Genomic DNA, 12,096 nt, shown 5'->3' with positions numbered 1-12,096 from the left:
GTGTGATCATTTCTGTTTGTACATTTTTCCACTTCCTTCTCCCATTTGTAAAAGTTCTTTACTTCCTGGCTCTTCATTATATCTTTCTAGCTCAACCTTTCCCATCATGATTGTGGGCATGGGGTGGAAGAGAGGTTGGGCACTGTGTTTACAAAGCTTCCCCAGCCAGGCAGGGTGGCTCACACCTGTAATCCTAGCCACTCAGGAGACTGAGATCTATGGATCGAGGTTCAAAGCCAGCCAGGGCACTAAAGAATGTGAGCTCTCATTAATTACTAGAAAATGGGAAGTGTGCTGTGGCTCAAGAGGTAGGGTGGTAGCCTTGAGCTGAAGAGCTGGGGGACAATGCCCAGGCCCAGAGTTCAAGCCCCATGATCCCCCGCCACACACACACACACACACACACACACACACACACACACACAAAATAATAAAGCTTCCCCTTTATATCTACCTCACTTTGAGTTGGGAATTATTGTCATAGCTTAGTGGTAGAGTACTTGCCTAAGGTATAAGGCCCTGAGCTTGAATCCCCAGCACCTGAGATCTGCAGATCAGGGTACAAAGCCAGATCAAAAAGCCAGGAAAATCCATGAGGTTCTTATCTCCAATTAATCACCAAAAGGCCAGAAGTGGAGCTGTGGCTCAAAGTGGTAGAATTCTAACTAAGCTCGGGGATAGCACTCATGCCCTGCGTTCAAGCCCCATGACAGACAGACAGACAGACAGACAGACAGACACACACACACACACACACGCGCGCGCGCACAGACTCATTCTGTTTGCATAATAAATCACCAAGAAAACTAAAAACACTAGTGCCAAGATTTCACCTAATACCAATTGTTTAGAATTTCTTAGGGGTAGGCCTGGGCTATAAAGTTCCTTCAGATGTTTCTAGGTGTGGTCAGAAATGAGATCCTATTATTAGATCCAAACAGTACAAGAGCAATGACTCAATATTTTGGTACTTAAGGTCATTAGCATGAACTTGGAGATATAACTATATAGACATATAAATCTATGATGGGCTATGTATTCTATAAATATATTGATGTATAGATCGGTACATATCTATTACAAAGTCTCAGCTTAATTTTAATTTTGTTCTTAAATTTATGGGCCAGTTGGGGCCGGGAGTTTGACCTAGTGGTAGAGTGCTTGCCTAGCATGTACAAAGACCCAGGTTCGATTCTTTGGTACCACATACTTAGAAAAAGCTGGAAGTGGTGCTGAGGCTCAAATGGTAAAGCTCTAGCCTTGCGAAAAATCCAAAGACAGTGCTCAGGCCCTGAGCTTAAGCCCAGGATAGGAAAAAAAAAATTTATGGGCCAGTGATTGCATATAAACTTGACATTTGAAATACGTCAGTGTTAAAATCTTAAAAAAAGAAAAAAAAAGAAATGAGATCTTAGCTATTAATTACATGTACCTAGAGAGATTTTCTACCTACTAAGGGCTAGGTTCCATCCCCACAAACGAATTTAATTTAAAACCTAATGCTAATTGTTTGGAATTTCTTGGGGGAGGGCTGGGTTATTAAGTTCCCTTCAGATTTTTCTAAGGTATAGCCAGAATGAGATCCTAGTTATTAATTACAGGCATATAGAGAAAGTGAGTGTGTGTGTGTGCTAGTACTGGGGCTTGAACTTTGACTGGGCACTGTTCTTTAGCTTTTTCTTTTCTTTTTTTTTTTTTTTTTGCTCGAGGCTTGCACTTTACCATTTGAGCTACAGCTCTACTTCCAGCTTTATCTTTGAGTAAAAACCCAGACTTTACTACCTGGGTTGGTTTCTAACTGATCCTCATATCTCAGCCTTTGAGTAGCTAGAACTATAAGCATGAGCTATTGGTTCCTGGCATAGAGAATTTTTTTTAAAATATTAAGGCCTAGGTTCCACCACTAAAACTGATTTAATATCTCAAATGGGGTAGAACTAAATTGGGGTAGAATATCAGTATTTTTAAAGGTACCCATAATTATTCTATTTTAAACTACAGTTTTACATGCTATTCTATTTCTTCTTATTTATCCTGTTGATCTTCTAAAAGGAAAAAATATTGTCTTGAGTGGGAAAAGGTATTCTGTTTCCTAGTGAATTCTTCCACTCCACAAAACAATTTTACCTATCATCTGAGTTATAGGGAGATGACATATAGTTAATAAGATTTTTCATTTTTAAATGATCTTTTTTTTCTTAGATCACTTTAAATTCTTAAAATATTTCAAAATAGTCTACTCTTTACCAAGAAACATTTTTCTTCTGCAGTTAACTTTCCACATACCAGTCCCTTCCATCATCATTTATTTTTTAAAGAAATAGTTCTAAAGAATTCAGGACTGGAAAGACTCTATAAATTAATAGCAGGTAGCATTTACAATATTTCAGATGCCTTCTTGAGATTTCCCTTCTCATTATCATAGCTCTCTTGGATTCTTGGATTTGAACATCTCAGGAAGAAGAGAATAAGGAACAGTGATGAAGCCAGGTGCTGGTGATTCATGTCTGTCATCCTATCAACTTAGAGGCTGAGATCTGAGGGTCATGGTTCAAAGCCAGCCCAGAAAGGAAAGTCCATGAAATTCTTATCTCCAATGAACCAGCAAAAAAAACTGGAAGTTGAGCTGTGGCTCAACTAGAGGACTAGCCTTGAGTAAAAAAAGGCTCAGGGACAGCACCCAGATCCCCCAGTTCAAGTCTCAGGATTGGCACAAGAAAGAAAAGAAATGGGATGGACTTTGAAATCAACCTCTTTTGGCTGCTAGTTTTGTTATACTGTAAGACCTAGAAAACACTACTTAATCACCCTGAGACACTGTCCTCTCTGAAGAAGGCTGTCAGCACTTCCTTCATAAAACTATTTGAGGACTTGGTGATAACAGGGAACAGACCTACTAGCAGCATTGGTACTTACTATTGATTCCTCTTCCCCTTAGAGAACTGCAGTGCATTTGATGGTAGTTTTCTAACTATGACCACACGCTTTCTCAGTTACTATTTAGAAGTCACAGTAATAACTTGAGCCTATCAGCAAAAGTGATCTACTAGAGAAAATCCTCCCTCTACCTTTTTTCCTGTCTCATCACACAAAGCAAGAAACAGTATGGGTTCTGTGTGTGTTTACTGAGAGCCCCAATCTGGTGAATTGCAGCTAATCTTAATTATCATTAAAACCATGATACCCAGCTGGGCACTGGTGGTCCCTGACTTTTATCCTAGTTATGAAGAGGCTAAGATTGAGAGGATGATGGTTCTAGGTGAGCCCAGAACCAAAAACCAATTAAGTTCATGAGATTCCATCTCAACAGAAAAGGCTGGGTGTGGCAGAACATGTCTGTCATCCCAGCTATAGTGAGAAGTATAAATAGGAGGATTACAATCCAGGCCATCCTCAGAAAAATGTAAGACTCTACCTAAAAATAAAAAATAAGGGCAAAGAATGCAGGAAGCAGGGCTCAAACAAGAGAGCACTTGCCAAGCAAGTGCAAACCCCTAAATTCAAACCCCAGTACCACACATCCACATACACAGAGAAAAAAAAACTCAAACAAAATACCCTCTTTCAACCTGAAGTATAATCTATAGTCTCAATCCCAAGTACCAATTGCATTGCATGGGTACTTCAGTAATGAGAAGGACGAAACCATTGTTATAGAAAAATTGCCATTGACTAAGACCTGACATCTTTCCAAAAACTCATACTCCAACCAACCCACTAAAGCCAGGCCAGCACTGGCTGTGGGGGTGGGGGGAGAGGATGGGGTCTCTTTCCAGGCTTCCCAAGCGTAGTACATGTCCTTCCCACACAGGTTCTGCCAAGTGGCATCTACCTTTCATCCAGGAAATAATACAGGGGAAAAGCTGAGAGGAAAGAACACTGGATGGGGAGTAGAGAGTGGGTGATAGATGTAAGATCAAGAGGTGAAACACACTTTATGTTTGGGGAGCCTTGGAGTGTCCTCTCAGCTTCGGGGAATGCCAGGGGGACTAATATGGGATGATAATAAGGGCCAGTACTATTTCTGGGACAGTGTGTCCCACCAAGAGACCCAAGAAAAATAATGGAGCAGACAGAGAGGACTGCACATGACCATCACATGGGTGGTTTTCTCAGGGATTCTGTCTTGTGCTCAGAGCTGATGGTAGTGTCACATGTCACTACTGAAGGTAACAGGAGGACCAAAAGCACAGTGACCAGTTGGCTTTTATTAGTGTAATTATAGTTTGCCACTGTAATGAAAGTTGTAGAGGAACTAAGATTCTGTTATCACAAAGAAATAAATAAAGCTTATGTTTTAGGAAAATTCTAACGGTAGTCACTGAAATCTAGCAGTAGCAGTTGGAGGAATCTAGCCTGTGTGACAAGTGAAGCTGGGGTAGAAGTAATGGTGAATTCTACCTAGAAGGAGATTCCATTCTTAGTCTCCTTCCCCAGCTCCTGGCCAGAGCTGATCATGGTGGCAGATACAGAATAAAAGGAAACCTAATGAAAACAGCTAAAACACTGGAAAATCATGGCCTTAGATCTACCAGGCATGTACTGACCATGATCAGATAATCTATTCCTCTCACTCCAAAGAAATCTAGACAGTAGCCTCTCCAGATCTCTTCCGAGAAATGTGCTCCAGGTGGGCATGGTCTGAGGTGTCCAAGTCGATCTCGTACTTGGCTAGGATTTTGAGGAGGGGCCTCAGCTTCAGCCACCACTGTTCCTTGGGGATTCGGTGCCTGTATAAGAATGAGATAGATGATTATGTATTGTTGTCATGGGACCCCATTGAACTTCTACCAAAGGTTCATGGGAAGAAGGTGGGCAAAAGAGGCTGAATTTAGGTCATGGGGTCAAATGTGAAGTGAGAAAGGCTACAGGTGTTACTCCTAAAAGAACAGCACTGAAGGTAGCGGGCAGGTTAGGGGAGGGTTGGGGAGAGTAAAGTAGCAGGGATACGACTACTGTGAATGGTACATTACTCACTCAAAGTCCGTCTGGTCCTTCAGCTCAGTCACTGGTTGAAAGACCAAGGCCCTCTTACGCATTCCCAGAACACAGCCTGAGTCAGGAGAGTTGGCAAAGATTCGCCCTGAAAGAAGGGATGGTCAGTGAGCTCCTGCACTGGACAGGCAGCCTCAACAGAGGAGCTCACCATCTTATCCCACCTACCATTGCGGTAACTCTCTTTGATTTTCCCAGACATCCAGTTCATAGCCTTCGCTCCCATCTTGGTAGCAAAATTTCTGTCAAAGGGAGTTGGGCTCCCACCCTGGGAGAAAAAAAAAAAAGCAAATCATTTCTTAAAAAATGTCAAAGGGAAACAGTACAAGAGCAAGGACTCAATATTTGCATACCCAATGCTATGGACATAGTATTGGAAATATAAACACAACTACATAGACATAAAAACCTATGACTCTATAGACATGTTTTATTACATAAATTAATATGTATCTATGATATACAAACCCTTAGCCTAATTTTGATTATGTTCTAAAAACTAAGTGCCAGTGATTGTAAAAAAAAAAATGTCAAAGGAAAAGACTACAGCGGAGTAGCAGAGATATCTAGCTATACAGAAAAAGGAAAGAATAGGCCTCGGTCTATATGAATTCCAAAATCTAACCAGGAAAGGTCAACCTGAGATGGTTCAGGGATCCAAGGTGAGCTGGCCATTTGCCAGATGTAAGAGTAATTAGGTAAAGGAAATTAATTATTCTACACTCTCCTTTTTAGCTCCATAGTTGCCCGATCCTATTTCAGCCTTATTACTATCAGGTCAATTCCTACTCATCATTTGTGTGAGAGTGTGTATAACACATGTGAATTAGCTTATATATTATGTTATAATATATAACACTATATTGTCTATTATATAATGATCATGTATAACATTATGCATTTGGGTTTTTTTCCTCTCTCTCTCATCTCTGCTGCATCTGGATCTCATTGTTTTCATCTGAATCAGTAGTTCTCAACTGGAAATGACTTCCCCCCTCAGGACACATCTGGTAATGTTTGGAGATTTTTAAATTAAGGAAATTAAGGTAAGAAGGGTTGGAGATGTGGCTTAATGGTAGAGTGCTTCCTTAGCATGCGTGAAGCCCTAGGTTTGTTTTCTCAGTACCAAATAGAAAAAGCTGGAAGTGGCACTGTGGCTCAAGTGACAGAGTTCCAGCCTTGAGCAAAAAAGCTCAAGGATAGTGCCCAGGCCCTGAAATCAAGCCCCATGACACACACAAAAAAAACTTTTTTGAAGGTAAGAGCCAGTCTGTGATCCAAGCTATTCAGAGGCAGAGATAAAAGGATTGTGGTCCAAGACTGGCCCAAGAAAAGAAAAACCTGAGACAGTATCTAAAAACAAACTAAAGCAAAAGGGCCTGGGACTGTGACTCAAGTGGTAGAGCTTCAGAGGTCCCATTTTCAAACCTGAGAAATGAATGAAACACCCACAACCCTTAGAACTAAATTAAGTGTAGAGACAGATAGAAAGACAGCCAAAAAATCTCAGCTTGGCACTAGTGGCTCACATCTGTAATCCTAGCTATTTAAGAAGTTGAGATCTGAATGAAGATCACAATTTGAAAGCCAACCTGAGGGATGCAAATTCAAGAGACTCTTAACTCCATTAAGTATTAGATTTGATAAAAAAAAAAAAGCTAATTAAGAGCATGAGGCCAAGTTCAGTACTGGCACACATCCAACTAAAAAAGCCAAATCAATCCATGAATAACTGTTGAGGTGAGAGACAGTGCTACTGGCTTCTACTTGGATAGAGTCCAGAATACTGCTAAGTCAGCCTGCAATGCATGGAAGTCACTCACAGCAAAGAATCATCTAGTTCCAAATGGTAATGACATCAAGGTTAAGGAGCTCTGCCTAAAATGAAGTTTGGACCACTTCATCTCTAAAGTCATTTTCAGCATAAAGGGTATTTTGATTCTATGATTCTAGCATGCTCCATGGTGGCACTAAACTTCAACAGGCTGAAGAACACCAGTGCACTGGAGCTTCCATGGCTGTTGGTGGTAATGGCTATTGGGTATGGTTGTAGGGTAAGGAACATGATTAGATTTTTTTCCCCCTCACCTGCTGCATGTGGCCAAGCACATTCTTCCTGCTGTCAAAGATGCCCTTTCCCTCCTCAGAGTACAAGTTGAAAATGAAGTCTGTGGTATAGTTCTCATTGCACTTCTCATTCCTGCCAGGTAGAAACCAAAAGCCTGTGACTCTCTTGACCCATTCTCCCTCCTAACATTTGAGATTCACTTCTTCATTTGCTACTGTCTCCTGAGGCTCAGGGGACAGATTCCTCATGGGGTCCCAACCCCAAATCCATTACATGGCTTAAGGCCAAAGCCTAACTTAATATACTTAGGAACAAACTGTGGATGAGGTACCTTAACACCAAGCCCCTTTTCACAGTTGTTTTCATCTTCTGTACCAGATGTTCAACATTCGCCTGAAAATTGAAACAGGAAATCCTAAGCTTAGTGATAAGATTGGGCAGACACATTTATTTTTCTTTTTTCATACCAGGCCTCTCAAAGAGGGGTGGAGGAACTTGGCTCTGGTAGTTCACAACTGTAATCCTAGCCACACAAGAGGCTGAGATCAGAGGACCGAGAGAACCAACGTCTCTGAGACTCTTATCTCTAACCACCAAAGAGCTCAACGTGGAACTGTGGTTCAAGTGGTAACACACCAGCCTTGAATGAAATGGCCAGTGACAACCTTATACCAGCGCCCAAAAATGGAGGTAAGTGGGTACAAATGAAAGTTGTTTGCAATCTTAAGCTTAGGCTTTCCCTAAGCGCTTTAAAGAAATACAGTGTAAGCTGGGTGCCAGTGGTTCACACCTGCAATCCTAGCTATTATTCTAGCTGAGATCTGAGATCACAGTTTGAAGCCAGCCCAGGCAAGAAAGTATGAGAGACTTTTAGCTTTAATTATCCACCTAAAAGCCAGACACGAGCTATGTCTCAAGTGGCAGAGTAGCAAGCCTTGAGCAAAAAAGCTAAAAGATAACACCTGGGACTGAGTTTAAGCTCCACTACTTGCATACACACAAGAAAGTGTAGTGCAGACTGGAATTTTCATGAAGGCCTGAGATGAAACTTGCAGAGATGAAAGAGGGAGCACAGGAGCCAAGAGCAGCAGCCACCAAGAAGCAGCCTTCCTCTTTCTCTGACCTCTCTATCCAGGAGTTTCTGGTTCCCTGTGGCTCAAAAGGCTGAATCTGCTCACAAATTCAGTCGTTAAGTGGGCCGATGGCATGAAAAGCAGTGATTCATCCATACAACGTATGTTCTTTCGTTTGAACTTTGAGTTTGATGTAAGAAAGGCAGGCTCCCAGTTTCCCCTCCCCACTAAGGGAGTTCCCTTAGCCTGCTGCTAAACCTCTCTCCTGTAGCTTTCTTCTTTTCCAGTGAATTGGAATCTGGGAAAGTAAGATTTGTATAATCTCTCAGTGAAATCTGAGTCAGAGACCTACCACAGAGGTAAAGATGTCTCCCTTAAAACTGGATTCATAGGGCCGGAATTCGGCCTAGGGGTAGAGTGCTTGCCTAGCATGCACAAAGACCGGGATTCGATTCCTTGGTACCACATACATAGGAAAAAGCTGGAAATGGTGCTATGGCTCAAGTGATACAGCACTAGCCTTGAAAAAGCCCAAGGATAGCACTCAGTCCCCAAGTTTAGCCCCAGGACTGGCAAAAAAAAAAACAAAAACAACACCAAAAACAAAACCTGGATTCATAGCAATGAGAATCAAGAGGTGTGAAATTCATTTCCCAGGCAGTTAAACTATTTGCTCACTGAGGAGTTTAAGAAAGTTACTTTTTAAAACATTTCTTGCCTCCAATATAGAGATTTTTTTTTCACATGTCTGTTGTGAAGATAAAATAGAAAACTTCTCATAAAGGGTATGGCAGCAAACCATCGAACAAAACGAGTGTTCCAACAGTAGTAGCTCCAGTCATATGTAAGAAAGTGTACCAAAGAATGCCTGCCAGGATCCCTCGCAGTCTTCGAAGGGCTCCACAGGCCAATCTTCACTTCCAAGAACTCTAGTCACTGTGGGGACAATTAGGAGGATAGACTAGGAAAAGGGGGAGACACTCAGTATGTTCAGGTGGACATCTACCTGCAGGTCTCGAATAGTGAAGGGCTCCTCAAAAATGTAGGCAGCGTCAGCCCCAGCTGCCAGTCCAGCCATAGTGGCCAGATAGCCACAGTAGCCACCCATAGTCTCGATGATAAACACCCGACGTTTAGTGCCAGCTGCAGACTGCTTGATGCGATCACATGTCTGTGGAGTCAGAACGACAGGGTCAAGGCTCTGATTGTGATTCTTGGCCCTACTTTGTCTGTTGGCATTAACTTAACTCTATGGCTAAATCTTCCCAGGCCAGCAGGGCTTCTAGATCTCTTCAAATTTTTGCATTCAGGTAGCTGCATTCTACAACTACACACAGAACTTCTCTGCTAGAAAGGAAGCTGTGTCTGCCATTGGTGAGGGGCTCTCACTCTTGCTCAGAGAAGGGCAATTAGGTTATATGACCTCAGGGGAAAATTTGGTAACTGATGCATCAGTAGATGGGGAGAGTGAATACCATTAAAATATGTAGAATGCCCCCTGTCTGTAATCCTAACTACTTGGGAGGCTGAGATCTGAAGATTACTGTTCAAAGCCACCTAGGAAAGGAAAGACTATGAGGCTAACCAGCAAAAGGCTGGAAGCTGAGCTGTTGCTCAAGTGGTAGAATGCCAGCCTTGAGTTAAAAAGCTCAGGGACAGTATCCAGATCCTGAATTTAAGCCTCAGAACCCTGTCTTCCTCTTTCTCTCTCTCTCTCTCTCTCTCTCTCTCTCTCTCTCTCACACACACACACACACACACACACACACACACACTCATTTGAAGAAAAAAAAAAAAAAGAAAGAACTAATCAAGAATCTAAGAGCTTCCTGAACAGTTGAGGAAAAACCAGAAAAATAAATTTCTTAAACTGATAACAGGCCCTTGGGGGGTAACTCAATCAGACAAACAAGAATTTTTAAAAAATGAATGAAGCGGGGCTGGGAGTTTGGCCTAGTGGTAGAGTGCTTGCCTCGCATGCATGAAAACCCAGGTTCGATTCCTCAGTACCACATACATAGAAAAAAAGGCAGAAGTGGTGCTGAGGCTTAAGTGGTAGAGCTCTAGCCTTGAGAAAATCAAAGAACAGTGCTCAGGCCCTGAGCTCAAGTCCAGGACAGGCAAAAAAAAAAAAAAATGAACGAAGGTTTGCCAGACACTATTAGCTCACATTTGTAATCCCAGCTACTTGGGAGGCTGATTGAGGATTCTGGTTCAAAGCCAACCTGAGCAGAAAAGACCATGAGAATCTTCTGGCACACACTCATGCACACACACAGAGTCTGTATAGATACCTGATTTTTAAGAAGCATTTTTCAAATATTGCTACTTGTATATTACCAGATAATATGGTCCAGGACCACAATCTGCTCAGGGATTATAATCCTAGCCAAAAGGCATGGGAAGCAGTGGAGGCCCTCACCGTGCAGATGGTATTGAGTGCCGTGTCAGCCCCAATGCTGAAGTCCGAGCCAGGAACGTTGTTGGAGACGGTGGCAGGAATGACCACAAATGGGATGCACAGCTCATCAAACAGCTTCCTGCCCTCCATAAGCTCCAGGCCCCCTGTGTAAGCCTGAGGAGGAGAGAGTGGTAAGATCTGGCATAGGAGGATATGGGGAGATGGGTGCGAGTGAGGAAGAACTGGGGGTGGGAACACTCACCTCAAAGCCTCCAATGATGACAAGGCCTTGAATGTTAAACTTAGTTATGTTGGCACTGATCTGTTCCAGGTTCTTCTTGGGTAGAGTCCTAGTGTGACCAATGGCAGGGAGCCGGAAGTAAGAATTTGAGGAAGAAACAGCAAAATTGAAGGACAGAAAAGTGTATACATATGTGTGTTGTGTGTGTGTGCGCGCATGTGCGCACGCACACAAGCCAGGACTGGGGTTTGAATGGATGTTCACGACACTCTCCCTTAGCTTTTTCACTCAAGTTTTATTTTCTACCACCACTTGAGCTACCTCTCTAGTTCTGGAGTATTGCTGGTTCACTGGAGATAAGGGTTTCACAGACTTTTCTGCCTGGGATGGCTTCGAACCTCAATCCTCTGACCTCAGCCTTTTGAGTACTTAGGATTACAGGTGTAAGCCACTAGTGTTCAGTTTATTTACAATTTCTCGCCTCCTTTTTTTCTTTTTGCCAGTCCTGGGGCTTGAACTCAGTCAGGGCCTTGGCACTCTCCTTGGGCTTTCTCAAGGCTAGTGTTCTACCACTTGAGCCACAGCACCACTTCTGGTTTTTTCTGTGTATTTGGCACTGAGGAATGGAACCCAAGGCTTCGTGCATGCTAGGCAAGCACTCTACTAGGTCATGCTCCCGGCTATTTTTACTCTCTCATTTTCACCGTATATTTGGGCTGTAAACAACATGTGGTGGGAAAGTCTATATGCCCAGAAGTCACTAGGAGCTTGAAGCTAGACCCAGATCACAGGGGTGGTAGAAGCAGGTCCTGACCTAATGGTCAGATGCCCACATTCAAGGGAGAGCATGAAGGGATGACCAGAAGGAGTTTCTTCTATAATGCCCCTTACCTTTTAGTGCCAAGTTTGGAACCACCTTGGCCAGTCCATCCCCCAACATAGCTCCAGCCGGCTTCCTCAATCTGCAAGGAGAAAAGCCATACAGGGGGCGGGAGTTTGGCCTAGTGGTAGAGTGCTTGCCTAGCATGCACAAAGACCTGGGTTCAATTCCCTGATACTAGATACATAGAAAAAAGCCAGAAGTGGTGCTGTGGCTCAAGTGGTAGAGCTCTAATCTTTTTATTTTTCATTTTTGTTATTGTAATTACTAAAAAGGTTACATGATATTTGCCAGATAGAAGGTGCATTAATTCACATACATTGATACCCTTTCACATGTCTTGGTACCCATTACCCTCCCCCCCACACCCCCACCCGTCTTGGTTTTCCCCCCTTCCCTATCAAATTTCAAATAACCAAATACAAATAAATTCAATAT

At 42.7% G+C, this 12,096-nt stretch overlaps 1 protein-coding gene across 3 annotated transcripts in view; it reads right to left on the bottom strand.

The window, feature by feature from the left end:
* Positions 1-4,188: 4,188 nt before the first annotated feature.
* Pfkm (phosphofructokinase, muscle) overlaps positions 4,189-12,096 on the bottom strand; it is a 45,238-nt gene continuing 37,330 nt past the window's right edge. For all 3 annotated transcript variants that reach the window (XM_090324818.1, XM_090324809.1, XM_090324828.1), the window contains 9 exons: positions 11,670-11,740; positions 10,800-10,887; positions 10,559-10,711; positions 9,143-9,307; positions 7,395-7,456; positions 7,084-7,195; positions 5,164-5,263; positions 4,978-5,083; positions 4,189-4,730 (listed from right to left, as the gene is read on the bottom strand). In XM_090324818.1, coding sequence (XP_090180944.1) covers positions 4,586-4,730; positions 4,978-5,083; positions 5,164-5,263; positions 7,084-7,195; positions 7,395-7,456; positions 9,143-9,307; positions 10,559-10,711; positions 10,800-10,887; positions 11,670-11,740 — 1,002 coding nt within the window. In that variant the 3' untranslated portion in view covers positions 4,189-4,585. The remainder of the gene's footprint in view (positions 4,731-4,977; positions 5,084-5,163; positions 5,264-7,083; positions 7,196-7,394; positions 7,457-9,142; positions 9,308-10,558; positions 10,712-10,799; positions 10,888-11,669; positions 11,741-12,096) is intronic.

Source organism: Megascapheus bottae, chromosome 2 (assembly GCF_031878675.1).
Source record: "Megascapheus bottae isolate mThoBot1 chromosome 2, mThoBot2.hap1, whole genome shotgun sequence".
Classification (NCBI taxonomy): Eukaryota; Metazoa; Chordata; class Mammalia; order Rodentia; family Geomyidae; genus Megascapheus; species Megascapheus bottae.
This window is presented reverse-complemented; position numbering and strand designations above follow the sequence as displayed.